General features: G+C 38.7%; 1 protein-coding gene across 3 annotated transcripts in view; it reads left to right on the top strand.

The window, feature by feature from the left end:
• ITCH (itchy E3 ubiquitin protein ligase) overlaps positions 1-17,925 on the top strand; it is a 143,967-nt gene that overhangs the window by 46,175 nt on the left and 79,867 nt on the right. For all 3 annotated transcript variants that reach the window (XM_003273541.4, XM_030825515.1, XM_030825516.1), the window contains 3 exons: positions 785-909; positions 2,005-2,142; positions 10,695-10,740. In XM_003273541.4, coding sequence (XP_003273589.1) covers positions 785-909; positions 2,005-2,142; positions 10,695-10,740 — 309 coding nt within the window. The remainder of the gene's footprint in view (positions 1-784; positions 910-2,004; positions 2,143-10,694; positions 10,741-17,925) is intronic.

Below are 17,925 nucleotides of genomic sequence, written 5' to 3'. Positions count from 1 at the left end.
TCATTGAACCATAGGACTGTGGTAGATTATATAGTGCTCCTAGCTTTCTGATCCTTGACTCTAACATTGATTCTATGTGTATTGCAAATTCAAATTTCCCAGGTTACTTTGGAAATACCATTATAGAGAGTATTCTTTATTAGCATTTAGCAAGGTATGAGTGAATCTATATTTGATAGTTGGACTGGGCAACTTGCCTCTAGCAGTGTGAAGCTTGGTGTATGTGATGTAATCTTCAAATCGTAGCTGACTTGAGGAACTTTTTAATATAAAGTTTAATGTCAGGATTTTATTCAAATTACAGTTCTGCTACTTACTGGCTGTGTGACCTTCGGCAATTTGCTTTATCTCTGAATGTCAGTTTCTGTGTCTGAAGAAGGAAGTGGTAATTCCCATCTCATAGGGTTACTGTAAAGATAAAATAACCTCAAGCTCTATAAACTACTGACATAAGGATTTAATTTGTAAAGTTACTCTTCTGTACTACTAAAGTAAAACTAGTTTTCCAATAGTTTGTTGCAGGATAAGCAGTTTTACTTTTGTTGACAATATGTGTATGAATTTACTTCTATAGTTCAACCACAAGTGAAAATGACCATGTAAGCATGTAGCATTCAGATAATTTTCATAAGATTACTGAACATAGGCCAATATTGATTGTATAGTAAACTGTAAGGGGTGCAGTGAGAAGACTTTAGACTTTAAAACTGAATTGTAATTTATTTAGGATCTCATTGTGATATTCAATAAAAATAATATTTTTTCCTGCTTTTTTCACTTTTAGTATCGTTACCCCTGTGAGTAAATTACATTTTCGTGTGTGGAGTCACCAGACACTGAAATCTGATGTTTTGTTGGGAACTGCTGCATTAGATATTTATGAAACATTAAAGTCAAACAATATGAAACGTATGTATGTAAGACTAATAGAAATTGCACTTAGCTGTTTGTTTTTCTGGAAGAAATTTATATGCCAAACATGCATAATGACTCGTGTTCTCTCATACTTTTAAGTTTTACTTGGTTATAGGGTGAACAGATAGAAAATTTTACACTATTGAAAGTATTCTGAGTAACCTTGGTTTGACCATTTATTTTGGATTCAGTATTTTTAGTAAATATTTTTTTACTTAGTAAATAGATATTAGTAAAGTAATACATAGTTAATTGTGGAAAAACTAAAATATAGCGCAGAGATGAAAGAAAAAAATAAAAATCCCACTTCAGAGACAAATCAAATGAATATTTTTACAGATTTCCTTTTCAGATGCTATTTTTTGGGAGGGACATGGGGAGACAAGGACTCACTCTGTTTCCCTGGCTGGAGTGCAGTGGCTATTTACAGGTGCAATTGCAGCACAGTATGGTTTTGAACTCCTGGCCTCAAGTGATTATCCTGCCTCAGCCTCTTGAGTATCTGGGACTATAGGCAGGTATCACCACATCCAGCTTTAAATGCTTATTTTTTAAAATGTCCTCATTTTATGTGGTTGTGGTTTTATTTGTACATGTATATTTATATAATATAGAAATATGTGTAGCTTGTTTTAATTAATATATCATGATTTTAAAACACATTTTTTCTACCTCTCGACTATCTAAAACATACTTCTAAAAATTTTCTCATTTAGGGCTTATTAGATATAATTTATCCTTAAATTATGTTTTTACTCAATTTAATTCAGGTATATATTACTAAATAATCTTTATTCTTATGCTAGCCCATTTTATACTATAGTCTTACAAGGATGGAATGAACATAATAAACGATGGAGATACTATTTTACATCATGAATATGAAACATGAGCATATTTTGTCCTTTTTAAAAGATACAGTGTTTTGGTGTCAAAAGTGCTCAAACCTTGGGTGAAACATAAACGATTTATATGCACATATAGTTATATTTTCTTGGACATCACATTTTTAATAGTTAATTTTTAACAGTTAACATGCCTTAAAGGGGAAAAAAGTGACCATTTTTTTGTAACTTTATTTTCTTCCAGTTGAGGAAGTAGTTGTGACTTTGCAGCTTGGAGGTGACAAAGAGCCAACAGAGACAATAGGAGACTTGTCAATTTGTCTTGATGGGCTACAGTTAGAGTCTGAAGTTGTTACTAATGGTGAAACTACATGTTCAGAAAGTAAGTGACTACCTTTTTAAGATCTTTAATGATTCTTAAATAAAATAGCTATTGTAGTATGCTGTATGTAATTATTTTGATTTTTTTTTCAGATTAATAAATTGTTTTTTTCTGGCTGGTGTGGTGGCTCACGCCTCTAATCCCAGCACTTTGGGAGGCTGAGGCAGAAAGATTGCTTGAGCTTGGAGGTTGAGGCTGCTCTGAGCCGTAATCACATCACTGCGGTCCAGCCTAGGTGGCAGAGTGAGACCTTGTTTCTTTAAAAAAGAAAAAAAAAAAAAGAAAGAAAGAAATGATTTTTTTCTTTTTAAAAAGTAGACATTGATCACTTTAAACATTTTCTTTTTAGTGTATTATTTCTATGAATAATACATGTGTATTTTTACATAAGTTGAAAAATTAGCCAAATAGAAGTTGAATCACATTTGCCTCCATGAGTAATGAGTTGATTTATATAGTATTTATTCTGTAGGCCAGCTATGGCAGTTAATATGGGTTAGATGCCACACCGCCAACTGTGCCAATGGCAGACAAAGTTTATTGTCTGTAGCAGTGTGTGGTTGAGTTTAAATATGACTTTAAATCCTTTTTTTTTTTTTTTTTTTTTTTTTTGAGATGGAGTCTTGCTCTGTCACCCAGGCTTGAGTGCAGTGGCGCGATCTCGGCTCACTGCAAGCTCCGCCTCCCGGGTTCACGCCATTCTCCTGCCTCAGCCTCTCCGAGTAGCTGGGACTACAGGCGCCCGCCACCATGCCCGGCTAATTTTTTTGTATTTTTAGTAGAGACGGGGTTTCACCGTGGTCTCGATCTCCTGACCTCGTGATCTGCCCGCCTCGGCCTCCCAAAGTGCTGGGATTACAAGCGTGAGCCACCGCGCCCGGCCTTTTTTTTTTTTTTAAGACAGAGTTTTGCTCTTGTTGTCCAGGCTGGAGTGCAATGGCCCGATTTCGGCTCACCGCAACCTCCGCCTCCTGGGTTCAAATGATTCTCCTGCCTCAGTCTCCCGAGTAGCTGGGATTACAGGTGTGCACCACCACGCCCAGTTAATTTTGTGGTTTTTTTGTTTGTTTTAGTAGAGATGGAACCGAGACTTGTAGCGAGATACTAAACTAGTTCAAAGTAGGGGAATATAAAACTAGCTAGTTTTAAAATAAAACTTAAAGAAAAAGAAAAAACAAGTACACTTTGTTTCACTTGGAAAAAGTTTATTTATATAACTGCCATTTTCAGAAAATTTATCCACCAAAAAGAAAGAACCAAAAATGTGTCTGTAAGTACAGTAGGCCTCCCCTTAGCTATGGTTTTAATTACCCACAGTCAACTGTGGTCCAAAAGCAGGCGAGTACAATAAGGTATTTTTCCCCCTAAAGGTCCAAACAAAGCTAAAAAATGAGGTATTTTTGGAGTGAAAGTGAAACTGAGAGATGACATTCATAAAACTTTTATATTGTATATTGTTATAACTGTTTTCTTTTCTTTCTTTTGAGACCGAGTTTCGCTCTTGTTGCCCAGGCTGGAGTGCAATGGCACGATCTCGGCTCAGTACAACCTCTGCCTCCCGGGTTCAAGTGATTCTCCTTCCTCAGTCTCCCGAGTAGCTGGGATGACAGGCATGCGCCACCATGCCTGGCTAAGTTTTGTATTTTTAGTAGAGACGGGGTTTTGCCAGGTTGGCCAGGCTGGTCTCGAACTCCGGACCTCAGTTGATCCACCCGCCTCGGCCTCCCAAAGTGCTGGGATTATAGGCATGAGCCACCGTGCCTGGCCTAGCTTTTTTTTTTTTTTTTTAAAGGTTGACTTACTCTTATAGCCCACAGATCTGAAGTAACAAATCAGGTGTGGGCAGTTCATATCTGCCAGAGGTTCTCATTCATCTTTTTTTTTTCTTTTTGTGGGATGGTTTTTTTGGTGACTTGTTTAATATCTGTCTTCCCATTTATGACCTCTAACAAGAAACACAGAAAAGTATTATTGCCAAAGACTAATAACTAGTTTTCCTAAAGAGAAAGAAAAATGGATTTTACTTTCAACGTTTTTTTTTTGTTTTTTTTTGTTTTTTTTTTTTGTTTTTGAGACAGGGTCTCATTCATTTGCCAAGGCTGGAGTGCAGTGGTGTCATCTTGGCTCACTGCAACCTCCGCCTCCTGGGCTCAAGTGATCCTTCCACCTCAGCCTCCTCAATAGCTAGGACTACAGGCGCACTCAAGCACACCCAGCTAATTTTTGTATTTTCTGTAGACAGGTTCTCACTCTGTTGCCCAGGGTGGTCTCAAACTCCTGAGGTCAAGCAATCCTCCTGCTTCGGCCTGCCAAAGTGCTGTGTTTATAGGCATGAACCACCACTCCCGGCCACTTTTAACTTCCTGATTATAAAATAGGAACATAGTCTTGTAGAGATCTTTACTCTTTATCATGTATACTCTGGATGTGTTTAAAATTAATTTAGGGATAGTTTTTGGAATATGTGACTTTTGGTTCTTGTATGCATTCCATTCTTTTTAAATTTTGATGCTTTGTTGTGTTAGGCTCTAGTTTTTGTAGTTCTGCTTAACGTTAGGGTAAACCATTTTCATATGTGAATATATTGATAATGTTTCTTACTAGAATAATAAATTCTAAGAAACTAGCCTAAATTTTTTGCTTTACCAAATATTATTTGAAGTTACTAGATCTCAACTGGTCTGGGTACCAACTAATTATTTTATAGAGATAAACTTTGCTGTAATGTTAGTTTTAAAAATTTGACTTACATTTGAACATATGTCTATGTATGCTCAGAATATTAAATAATTTACTTCCCCACAAAAGGTAGTAAAACTCCTTTCTTTTTTGTTTTTTTTTTTTTGTGAGACGGAGTTTCGCTCTTATTGCCCAGACTGGAGTGCAATGGCGTGATCTCAGCTTACCGCAACCTCCATCTCTCGGGTTCAAGCGATTCTCCTGCCTCAGCCTCCCAAGTAGCTGGGATTACAGGCAAGCACCACCACGCCCGGCTAATTTTGTATTTTTAGTAGAAATGGAGTTTCTCCATGTTGGTCAGGCTAGTCTCGAATTCCCAACCTCAGGTGGTCCAATGTGCCTTGGCCTCCCAAAGTGCTGGGATTACAGGCATGAGCCACCGCGCCCGCCTGTAAAACTCCTTTCAACATGTATGTTATGTTTTTGTCTTACTTTATGAGAGGTACTTTAAAAATTGAAGTATTGAGGCTATGATATGGTCATTGTGAATTTCAGTGAAGACTACTGTGTTCTTCATTTTTACAATTTACAAAGCATGTTGGTATATATTCTCATATTTAATATGTGTAAGATATAAAATAAAATGAGCATCCCTGAAACTATCACACAGCTTAAGAATTAGAGTATTAACAATATCATTGCATCCACCTGTATTTTTCTTCCTATATCATTCCTTTCCTTTAGAGATAATCACTATTCTGAACTTTGAATTTATCATTTCTGTGGTCTTTAAAAGTTTTATCCTATGTGTGATACATAAGCATTACTTGTACATTTCTCTTGAGCTCTATGAAAATATCAGTGTTGCCTGTTTTTTTTTTTTTTTCTTTTATTTTTTTTTTTTTTTTGTGACGGAGTCTTCCACTGTTGCCCCGGCTCGAGTGCAGTGGCGCGATCTCGGCTCACTGCAACCTCCTTCCGGGTTCAGGCGATTGTCCTACCTCAGCCTCCCGAGTAGCTGGGATTACAGGCGTCCACCACCACACCCAGCTAATTTTCAGTGTGGCCTTTTTCTTTTTTTGAGATGGAGTCTCACTCTGTCGCCCAGGCTGGAGGGCAGTGGTACTATCTCCGCTTGCTGCAAGCTCCGCCTGGCCGGTTCACGCCATTCTCCTGCCTCAGCCTCCTGAGTAGCTGGGACTACAGGCCTTTTAAGATTTAGTCATATAATTGTGTCTGTAGGCCATTCACTTTTACTACTGCATAGTAATCTGTTGAGTGAATGTACCGGGTTTTAAGATTTTTATATCAAAGGACATTTGCTTAGCTTTTTTTTTTTTTTTAACCATATGAACAGTGATACATTGAACATTTTTGCATATGTTTATTAATAAACAGATTTAACGTTTATGTTGGGTGTATGCTTGAGAGTAGAATTACTGGGGTATGTTTATTTTCAGCTTTACAGTATTAATTGCTTCTTCAAATATGCTATTTGTTAGGATTTTTTAAACTGAGATGAAATTTACATAACATACAATTAACGGTTATATAGAGTGTACACCTTAGTGTTGTTTAGTGTATTCACAATGATATACATCCACCATCTATCTCTAGTTTCAGATCTTTTGTCACCTTAGAAAAAAAAACCCATTTATTTCTTCTCCCAAGCCGTGACAACTACTAATCTGCTCTCTGTCTCTATAGATTTGCCTATTCAGGATATATCACATAAAAGGAATCATGTGACTTTTTTTGTCTGTGTTCTTTACTTAGCATAATGACTTTGAGATTCATCCAAGTTGTAGAATGTGTCAGTACTTCCTTCTTATGGCTGTATAATAATTCTACTGTGTATACATGTGCCACAATTTATTTATCCATTCATTCATTGATAGACATTTGGCTTATTTCCATTTGGCTGTTATGAATTATAAATAATGCTGCTGTAAGCATTTGTGTACAAGGTTCTGTGTAGAAATATGTTTTTATTTCTTTTGGATGTATACCTAGGAGTAGAATTGCTGATGCTTGTTTTGATAGTTTCTCATTTCTTCCTTGTAATTTTTTTTGATACATAGGATTTTTTTTTTAACGTTCTCCATTTGATAATTCCAGTGTCTGAAATCCTTGGGTATATAAATGGTTTTTTGTCTCTTCCTCATTGAGGTTTGTTTTCATTTGCATTTGTTCTTCGATTGCAAGTTTATATTTGATCTTAATCTGTTGGAATCTTAAGGGCCTACATTGGGGATTCTGTGCCCCAGAGAACATTTCTTTTTGCTTCTGCTAGTTGCTAGGGTGTACCACTGAACTGGGAACACTTCACCTCATTTCCTACATGTGTATTTGTAAAATGGGTCAGACCCTTGCCAGCCTAATGTGGTAGGCCGTGGTTCAGCACCCCAGGTTTGCTGCTGGCCCAAGGCTTTCTAATCCATCTGAGGATTGAAAATGGCCCTCTGGATAACCCAGTTTTTCACATTTGCTCACTGTGTACTTGTGTCTATTCACTTGGTTTTTTTCTTATTGAGACAGGATCTCGCTGTGTTGCCATACTAGAGCTCAGTGGCTATTCACAGGAACGGTCATAACACACTGCACCTTTGAACTCCTGGCCTCAAGCAGTCCTCCTGCCTCAGCTATTTAAGTGGCTGGGACTTCAGGTGCTCACCACCACACCTGGCTTCAGTTCACTTTTTTGTTTTTGAGATTGCTAGACACCCAAGAAATAGGAACAATGTGTTAAACTGCTTTATCTAGGAGCTAGTTATTTTGTGGTGGGAGGGCAGGTCATTTTGACGAGCTTACTGAGTAGAAGAGATCTTTGTAGATCTTCCAAAGTTTCTTGTGGGTAAAACATGTGCATTTAGCAATCTGATGAATTTTCTTGAGGAAATTTGGATTGGGAATACCTTTAAAGGGCAATACATTTGTAAAATGCAATGGTTAAGAACAACCATTGTTCTCTTCTTGGACGTTCATTGTATAAGTGTTAGATTTTTGTTGTTGTTGTTAACTATTCTCTGGTTGTAAGCAGAGGATAAGATCTAAATAATTTATGCCATGCATTTCATAGTTATGGCTTCATTTTATATCGGAGTGAAATAAAAGAGTGAATATTCCAGGCATGGTGGCTCACACCTGTAATCCCAGCACTTTGGGAGGCCAAGGCGGGAGGATCACTTGAGTCCAGGAGTTTGAGACCAGCATGGACAACATGGTGAGACTCCATGTGTTCAAAAAAATTTTTTTTAAATGTAGCTGATTTTGTGGTGGCATGCACCCATGCATCCTCCCACTTTGGGAGGCTGAGGTGGGAGGATTGCTTGAGCCTGAGAGGTCGAGGCTGCAGTGAGCTATGACCATGCCAATGTACTCCAGCCTGAACAATGCATCAAGACCCTTTGTCAAGAAAAAATACATACATTGAAGAAAAATGACCCTTGTTTATACTTTCCTAATGAGATGTAAATTTTGAGAAATAATAGTTATTATTTATGGACTGCTTATATGTGCTAGCACTGTGTTAAATGTTTACATGTTTAATTCTTATAAATACTCTATGAAGTAGGTGTCATCCCCATTTTATACATGCAGGAAAAGTATAGGAAGTCAAGTGTACTTTTGTAAGGTCACAAAGTACATGATAAAGCTAGGATACAAACCTAGGCAGTCTGCCCTCAGAACTCATGTGATTAAAATACTGTTCTTTGTCACTGTAGTGAGAAAGTTTAGAAGTAGCAAATAATGGTAGACTTAAATGGATTATTCCTAATGGTTTTCTTAATTTTGAGAAAAGTGAAATACTAATAGACACATTTTAGTAACTTATGCTGGATATTTTGTTATGGTTTTCTGATTTCATTTATGTCCCATTCATAAGCCATTTTAGGGGACTATATTCCATATTAAAACATTCTTAAACTGAAATTTACCCTTTATAGCCAAAATGTATTTCATTGTACCATTTTTTTTTTACCACGTTAACATCTTTATTGAGTTGTATTTTATACAACATAAAATTTACCCATTTCGAGTGTACAGCTTAATGAAGTTTAGTAACTTAAGTGAGGGATTCAACTATCACTGTAATTTAGGTTTAGAACATTTTTATCCCCTCAGTAAAATCCCTCTTGCCTGTTGACAGGAGCTTCCCTTCTCACTGTCAGCCACAGGCAACCACCACTAATTGTTTTTGTTTTGAGATGGAGTCTCACTCTGTCGCCCAGGCTGGAGTGCAGTGGCGCAATCTCTGCTCACTGCAACCTCTGCCTCCCGGGTTCAAGTGATTCTCTTGCCTCAGCTTCCCGAGTAGTTGGGACTACAGGCGCCCGCCACCACGCTCAGCTAATTTTTGTATTTTTAGTAGAGACGAATCTTCGCCGTGTTGGCCAGGCTGGTCTCAAATTCCTGACCTCAGGCAATCTGCCCACCTTGGCCTCCCAAAGTGCTGGGATTACAGGTGTGAGCTACCACGCCCGGGCTCTTTTTTTATCTTTAAAAATTCATCTTTTTCTGGACATTTGTATAAATGGAATCATAAAATATCTGTTTTTTGTGTCTGGCTTCTTTCGCTTAGCATAATGTTTTTGAGGTTCATCCATGATATACTGTGTTTCGTTAGTTTGTTCTCTTTTATTACCAAATAGTAATAATTCCATTGTGTAGACAACATTTATTCACATACTATTTTAAAGATAATATATTTCTAGACTGGATGAGACATTTACCAACTTTGCTAAGTATGGTATAGTATAGTGGTGACTCAGTATTTTTAAAATTAATCCACCAATTATGCTTTGTTGTAATATGGTAATAATTTCACTGTTTTAAACTATGATTCTATCCAGGGCCTATTGTTCCTTTGCTAAATGGACCTAGATGGTTGAACTTGAGTTCTTGTTTCCGCGTTTGATAATTTTTCTTTCTCTTTCCCTGTTTACCATTTGTTTTTGCTTCTTTAAATGTACGTACCTTTAGCACCCTCCCTCCAACACTTTTTTTTTTTGAGATGGGAGTTTTGCTCTTATCTCCCAGGCTGGAGTGCAATGGCGCGATCTCGGCTCACTGAAACTTCTGCCTCCCGGGTTCTAGCGATTCTCCTGCCTCAGCCTTCCAAGTAGCTGGGATTGCAGGTGCCTGCCACCGCTCCTGGCTAATTCTTGTATTTTTAGTAGAGACAGGTTTTACCATATAGGCCAGGCTGGTCTTGAACTCCTGACCTGCGGTGATTCGCCCACCTTGGCCTCCCAAAATGCTGGGATTACAGGTGTAAGCTGTTGCACCTGGCCCCTCCAACACTGTTACAGTAAAAAGATCTTGATTGAATCCTAAGGATATTTTCCATCAATAAAGCAAGAAGAAAATAATAATATTGTGGCATTAATTTTTGGCCACTTGGATTCCCATTTGTGGCTTTCCTAGTTTTTAAGCTGTTTTCCAGGCCCCTGCATAAGAGAGACGTTATGAGTTTTTCTATTTCTGGAATCTATTTTATTCTGCTGGCGATTGGCACTTTTTTATGAGATATTTGGGATACAAAGATGGTTAAAACACTAGGTTTAAATTAGAGTTAGACATATTTCAAAAAAAAGACAGGAATAGTAGCACATGAGTAATATACCTTTAGTAATTAACATCCCTTATCCATTAATTATTAAGCATTTGCACAAAATTTTGGTAGACTTTTTTTGCAGTCATGAAAATCACATTTTTCCTTTTAAAGTCATGTTGGAATTTAAGTTATAGTATGTTCTTTATTACAAAGATTTAATAAAAGGCTTTGCTTACATGGCATGTTTAGAAAAAAAAAAAAAACATGAAAACTACTCTCTTGAAACTCATTTTCTGTTTAAACTTTGATGTTAAAGGTGCTTCTCAGAATGATGATGGTTCCAGATCCAAGGATGAAACAAGGTAAGCATTCACTGATTGCTTACCACAGAATGCAGAGAGATAGATTTCCTAAATATTCATTTTAGTGTAAACTTCAGGTTCATGATATAAGAATAAATGAGTGTCAGAAAGAATTCAGAACTCAAGAAGGGAAATATTTGTGAAAGATTGAAGACTCTTAGCTTATCGGATTACAGCTATCTGGAGTGGGCTAGGGATAACCAAATTGTTGATACTTCTTCAGCTTATAGAAAATAAATATACTGGCACCTTTTCAGAGGCAGAGCGTTCTAAACTTCAGAGCCATCATTGGGCTGTTAAATTTCTTTTCCAGAAAAGCTGAGATAGGAGCTTTACACATATGTGAAGGTCACCACTAGCTATGGTATCATCTGGGCCTTCAGTAGAAGGGGCAGAGCTTTGTACCAGCTGTTTGCTCTTAGCCCAGGTTTAGCACTTTCATGTACCTATCTGCCTTCAAGTTTGGACCTAAATGTGGGGAAAGGAAAGAGAGATCAGTTTGTTACTGTGTCTGTGTAGAAAACGAAGACATAAGAAACTCCATTTTGATCTGTACTAAGAAAAATTGTTCTGCTTTGAGATGTTGTTAATCTGTAACTTTAGCCCCAACCCTGTGCTCACAGAAACATGTGCTGTATTGAATCAAGGTTTAGTGGATTTAGGTCTGTGAAGGATGTGCCTTGTTAACAATATGTTTGCAGGCAGTATGCCTGGTAAAAGTAATCGCCATTCTCCATTCTCGATTAACCACGGATGCAATGCGCTGCAGAAAGCCGCAGGGACCTCTGCCCAAGAAAGCCTGGGTATTGTCCAAGGTTTCCCCGCATTGAGACAGCCTGAGATACGGCCTCGTGGGAAAGGAAAAACCTTACACCCCCCAGCCCAACACCTGTGAAGGGTCTGTGCTGAGGAGGAGTAGTGAAAGAGGGAGGCCTCTTTGCAGTTGAGATAAGAGGAAGGTTTCTGTCTCCTGCTTGTCCCTGGGAATGGAATGTCGGGGTATAAAGCCAACCATTCGTTCTATTCTGAGATAGAAGAAAACCACCCCGTGGCTGGAGGCGAGATATGCTGGCAGCAATACTGCTCTGTTACTCTTTGCTACAGTGAGATGTTTGTGTAAAGTGAAACATAAATCTAGCCTATGTGCACATCCAGACACAGTACCTTTTCTTGAACGTATTCATGATACAGATTCCTTTGCTCACATTTTTCCCTGCTGACCTTCTACCCACCATCACCCTGTTGCCCTGCCATACTCCCCTCGCCAAGATAGTAAAAATAGTGATCAGTAAATACTAAGGGAAATCAGAGACCAGCGCTGGTGCGGGTCTTCACACGTTGAGCGCCGGTCTCCTGGGCCCACTGTTCTTTCTCTGTACTTTGTGTCTGTGTCTTAGTTCTTTTCTCAGTCTCTCGTCCCCACCTGACGAGAAATACCCACAGGTATGGAGGGGCAGGCCCCCTTCATCTAAAAGGTGTTGAAAGCCTTGGGCTATGTGAATTAACTTAGACTGCTTATTGGTTATCCTGGAAATCGGTAATAGCAGATAAAATTAGGAAAGGAGATGATTCTTCTTTTAAAGTAGTGAGTGGCATGTCTTAACCACAGAGTGCAGTGATTATAAAATTCCATTTGATTCTTTGTTTTTCTCATATTGCATAAGCAGTGAGTAGGAAGAAGATGATGAACAACAGGAGGAGTAGTCAGAAAGGGAGAAGAACGAGAAAAGTAATGTCACAGACTGTAAGGGAAAATTATCCACAAAGATGGGATGTTACAGTGTCAGATGCTGCAGAGGAGGATAGGTGAAGAAAGTAGAACAAAATACTGATGGTTGTTGAAGCTGTGCTGGTAGGTACATGGGAGTTTATTGTATTAGTCTATCTGCATTTGTCATCTATGGGTTTTGTTTTTTTTTTTTAGATGGAGATTCACTCTTTCACCCAGGCTGGGGTGCAGGAGCACGATCTCAGCTCACTGCAACCTCCATCTCCCAGGTTCAAGCAATTCTCTTGCCTCAGCCTCTTGAGTAGCTGGGACTACTCAAGACAGGCATACACCACCATGCCCGGCTGTTTGTATTTTTAGTAAGAGATGGGGTTTTGCCATATTGGCCAGGCTGGTCTTGAACTCCTGATCTCAAGTGATCTGCCTGCCTTAGCCTCCCAAAGTGCTGGGATTACAGGCGTAAGCCGCCATGCCTGGCTGATATATGGAAGTTTTTTTTTCTTTTTTGAGATGTTGTCTCACTCTGTCGCCCAGGCTGGAGTGCAGTGGCACGATTTTGGCTCACTGCAACCTCCGCCTCCCAGGTTCAAGCGATTCTCCAGGCTCAGCCTCCCAAGTAGTTGAGATTACACCCGCCACGACGCCCAGCTAATTTTTTGTATTTTTGGTAGAGATGGGGTTTCACCATGTTGGCCAGGTTGGTCTCATTCTTCTGACCTCGTGATCCGCCTGCCTCGGCCTCCCAAAGTGCTGGGATTACAGGCATGAGCCAGCACGCCCGGCCAATATATGAAAGTTTTCATAATAAAAAGTTAAAGACAACTCATCAAGATCTTTAGGAAAATCAAATTTTGTAAAGCTGTTGTGTCTTACCTAATAGGTATCTGCCTCTATTCTTATGACGAAGAATCATCTGTACTAATCTCACAAGATGTAGAATATTAAGGAGCAGTAACTTCTTGCCTAGAAAATAACAGATACTTTTATTCTTTACTGTGATTAAAATCAATGGGGCTGGGCATGGTAGCTCACACCTGTAATCCCAGCACTTTGAGAGGCCAAGATAGGAGGATCACTTGAGCCTAGGAGTTTGAGACCAGCCTGGGCAATTGAGTGAGGCCTCATCTCTACAGAAAACAAAACAAAACAAAAAAATTAAAATTAAAAAACAATAGGCCTGGTGGCACGTGCCTGTAGTCCCAGCTGTTGGAGTAGGGAGGGTGCCCAAAGTGGGAGGATCACTTGAGCTGGGGAGATCAGTGAGCTGAGATCATGCCGCTGTACTCAGAGTGATGACAGTTAGACCCTGTCTCAAAAAAAAAAAAAAAAAAGCATTAGGACACATTTAAAAAATTACATAAATATCTGTAGACTGAAGTCTACTATTATGTCTCATGTCTTTTTTTAGTATTATTATATTTAGTAGAAGATTTCTTGAATTCCTGAAAGTTCCCCCATAAAATGTTTTAGTATTTCAGTTTGCTTTGGTCATTTACCTCTTCTTTTACACAATAAACCTGTATCTTTGCATAATAAGTGGGTATGTAAAAGGTTCTGTTATGCCAATGTGTTGTTGCTTGCTTGTTTTCTGCAAGTCTCTTTCTTACAATATTTTCATCAAACCACTTGTACTCTGGACATCTTTAAATTTATTATAAAGGCATTGCTGGATCCCCTACTTAATGCTATTTAATCAATGCTTTTTATCTTCCTAAGTGAATCATTGTCATAAATAATTTGGGGAACAATGTCTTCTGGGTTTCTGAGACTGCCTGACAAATCTTTGAGTATGTCTTCTGTGTTAAGCATAAGTTCCTGTGCATCAGCTTTTATTCCAGAGCACACACACCTTTGAGATGATGGGTTTGAAAAGCATTTTGTAAACTGTCAAAAGCTGTTTAAATGTTACTACACAATAATGAGTAGTAGTCATAGCTGTGACTGCCTTTTCTCCTTTGCTTTTGTTTGCAGATTTCATGACTATAAAACTAAAAGGCAGGGAAGTATATATCTAGTGGACAGGGGCTTCACATCCATCTCTCCATCCTCGTAGTTATCATTTAGGAAGTTTACTAATAGCCTTAGGTTATTTTAGCTTTTGATCTTAATTCAAGCACTGTCTGTATCATGAATGTATTTGTTGATCTGTTTTCCCCACAGCATGTCTGGATGTTTTATGTTTCTCAGTGTTGTCTTCTGTTTATTTATTTGTTTATTTTTATGCAGTACCAAGATTATTGGTGCCTGATTTTCAAGATTTTGTCGTTAGATGTGCGTTCTTTTTTTTTTATTTTTAAATTTATTATTATATTTTAAAGACAGGCTCTCGCTCTGTTTCCCAGGCTGGTCTCAAATTTTTCGCCTGAAGCGTTTGCCCTACCTCGGCCTCCCAAAGTGTTGAGATTACAGACATGAGCCACCACGCCCAGCACATGTGCCTTCTTGATTGTTACTCTTTGATTTGAACATTTATGACCTTATTGTACTATAATAGCATTTTGGTTGTCTGAGGTTCTCTATCCTGTCCATAATTTATGAACTTATTTATAGGTCAGATGTATATGTATGTTGAAATTAGCAGATGTTTGTAAGATTGTGGAATAGGGGAACAAAGTTATAGTAGCACATAATTAGCAGCTAATTGCTTTTCTTTTTTTTTCTTTTTTGTTTGAGACCGTGTCTCTCTCTGTCGCCCAGGCTGGAGTGCAGTGGCGTGATCTCAGCTCACTGCAACCTCCACCTCCCGGATTCAAGTGATTCTCCTGCTTCAGCCTTTCAAGTAGCTGGGATTATAGGCATGCACCACCACACCCAGCTAATTTTTTGTATTTTTAGTAGAGATGAGGTTTCACCATGTTGGCCAGGTTGGTCTCGAACTCCTGACCTCAAGTGATCCGCCCACCTCGGACCTCCCAAAGTGCTGGGATTATAGGTGTGAGCCACCATGCCCAGCCAGCTAATTGCTTTTCAAAGCCAATGGTGGTTTTGGTTCCACTGACAATTCGGTATACTGTATAGATTTCCAGATTGATTTTCAAAATCTGTTTTTAGTTTTAGCCTCACACTTGACTAAAAGAACTTAAACTTATTAAAATAAATAAAATAAACCGCCAGCACTATTTTAGTATGGCCCTGCCTCTCAAACTTTAGAGCACATTAGAATCACTTGGTTCATTAGGTTTGGGGTGGGACTCAAGATTTACATTTCTAACACATTTCCATGTGATGCTGATGCTGCTAGATCAGGGTCTACATTTTGAGAACACTATGGTTAGACACACACGTTTTTGCAAATTATAACTATTCTGGGAAATAATAACATAATAAAAACAGACATATAATTTTTCATTATATAAGAAGTCTGTTTCCCCAAAGTCCAAGCGTGCAGAATTTTCTAGAACTGTCACTCTGTCTTAATCTCATACCCTTTTACTTGAGAGCTGCTTTGAATCTTGTTTCTTTTTTGAACTGTTGTTTTTATGTTTATTATTAGAAAATAATACATGATTGTTTTAAAAGATGTAAATTAAATAGTGTGAAGTAAAATGTATAAAGCCTTAATGGAAGAAATAATATTTGACGTAAGACCTTAAAACAGAGCTATAAACTGTATATGCATGTCTTCGAGGAATTGGAGGGAAGAAGGAATTCTAAGTGGAAAGAAGAAAAACAAAGGTGGTGAAAAACACAGGTTGTTTTGTAGGAAATCTTTAGTCATAATATCTGGCTAAAGATAACAGTAATTTCAAGGGAGAAATGGCATTTGGTGATTAGAGAGTAGAATCAATCAATTTATAATTATTTGCCTTTATATGATAGACACTATGCTCAACATGTCTCTTCTTCCTTCAGTTAGTCCTTAAACGTTTATGAGTTAGGTACTATTGTCTCATTTTTATAGGTGATGAGAAAACAGGCTTAGAAAGGGAAAGGAACTTTCTTGAGTTAATAGCGTTAAGTGGGACAGTTGAACCTGGAACTGCCTTACTTTCAGAGCCTGAGCTTATAACTATCATGCTTTACTGCCACCTGAAGTTGGGATGATATACAAGTAAGTGCTTAGCCATTAATAAATGTTATTTTTATTGTTAGATAGGTTGGGACCAGATGGAGGTTTGCAAGTAAAGACTTACAGAATTTTTTATTTTTATGTTTTTAAAGGAAAGGAATGTCTTCCCAGATGGGAGTGCAGTGGTGCGATCTTGGCTCACTGCACCCTCTGCCTCCTAGGTTCAAGCAATTCTCCTGCCTCAGCCTCTGAGTAGCTGGGGTTACATGCGTGCACCACTAGGCCTGGCTAATTTTTTGTATTTTTAGTAGAGATGGGGTTTCACCATGTTGGCCAGGCTGGTGTCGAACTCCTGACCTCAGGTGATCTTGGCCTTCTTGGCCTCCCAAAGTGCTGGGATTACAGGCGTGAGTCACCACGCCCAGCCTAAAATATTTGAACAGGAGATAGCATGATCTCTGTAGAAAAAATATTTTGACAGTGGTGTATAGTTTGGATTATATGGTGGTGAGTGAAGGTTGAAAGTCCTATATGGAAATTTGTTAACAATAATCTATTGAGAGGTAACAAAGGCTAGAACTGAGGCAATGATGGTGGAAGAGTAGAGGGAGAATGTGAAAGTGGGATCAACAGGACTTAGATACTGAGTGTCAAGAGGCACAGGGAGAAAAAATGTAAAATTGCCTGGGAAAGACAGCAGTATCATTCATAGAACCAAAACCTAAGAAGGAGGGGAGACCATAGGAAGGGAATGTTTAGAGGGATGGGAGGACCTGGCAGGGCTTGGTGGCTAACACCTATAATCCCAGTGCTTTTTGGGAGGCCCAAGAGGGAAGATTGTCTCAGCCCAGGAGTTTGAGACCAGCCTGAGAGACAAAGCGAGACCCCATCTCTACATAAAATAAAAAATTAGCCAGGTGAGGTAGCATGCTCCTGTAGTCCCAGCTACTTGGGAGGCTAAGGCGGGAGGATCCCTTGAGCCCAGGAGTTCAAAGTTGCAGTGAACTGTGTTTGCACCATTGCACTTGAGTGACAGAGCAAGACTGTCTTTAAAAAAAGGAAGAAAGGGAGGGCCTTGGGATAGGAGAGTTGTTCCAGATCTCCTGCATTTAGTTGATAATTTGATACTAGAGGATGAGAGTGAGATAAAGAGTAGAGATTGATTTGGGAATCATTCTCTGAGATAACCTTAGAAATCACGGAATTTGAGATCCTAGGGAAAAATCTGTGGCGAAAGAAAAGGAGAACAAGAACACAATCATAGAGACCTATATTTAGTGGATGGTAGGAAGAGGACAAACGGAAAAAGGGATAATGAGAAGTGGGAGTACAAGATTACAAAAGCACTGTCACAGAAATTAAGAGAAAAATGTTTTTTAAAAGACGGGACAGTTGGCGGGTGGCGGTGGCTCACTCCTGCAATCTCAGCACTTTGGGAGGCCGAGGT

Source organism: Nomascus leucogenys, chromosome 13, assembly GCF_006542625.1.
Source record: "Nomascus leucogenys isolate Asia chromosome 13, Asia_NLE_v1, whole genome shotgun sequence".
Classification (NCBI taxonomy): Eukaryota; Metazoa; Chordata; class Mammalia; order Primates; family Hylobatidae; genus Nomascus; species Nomascus leucogenys.
This window is presented reverse-complemented; position numbering and strand designations above follow the sequence as displayed.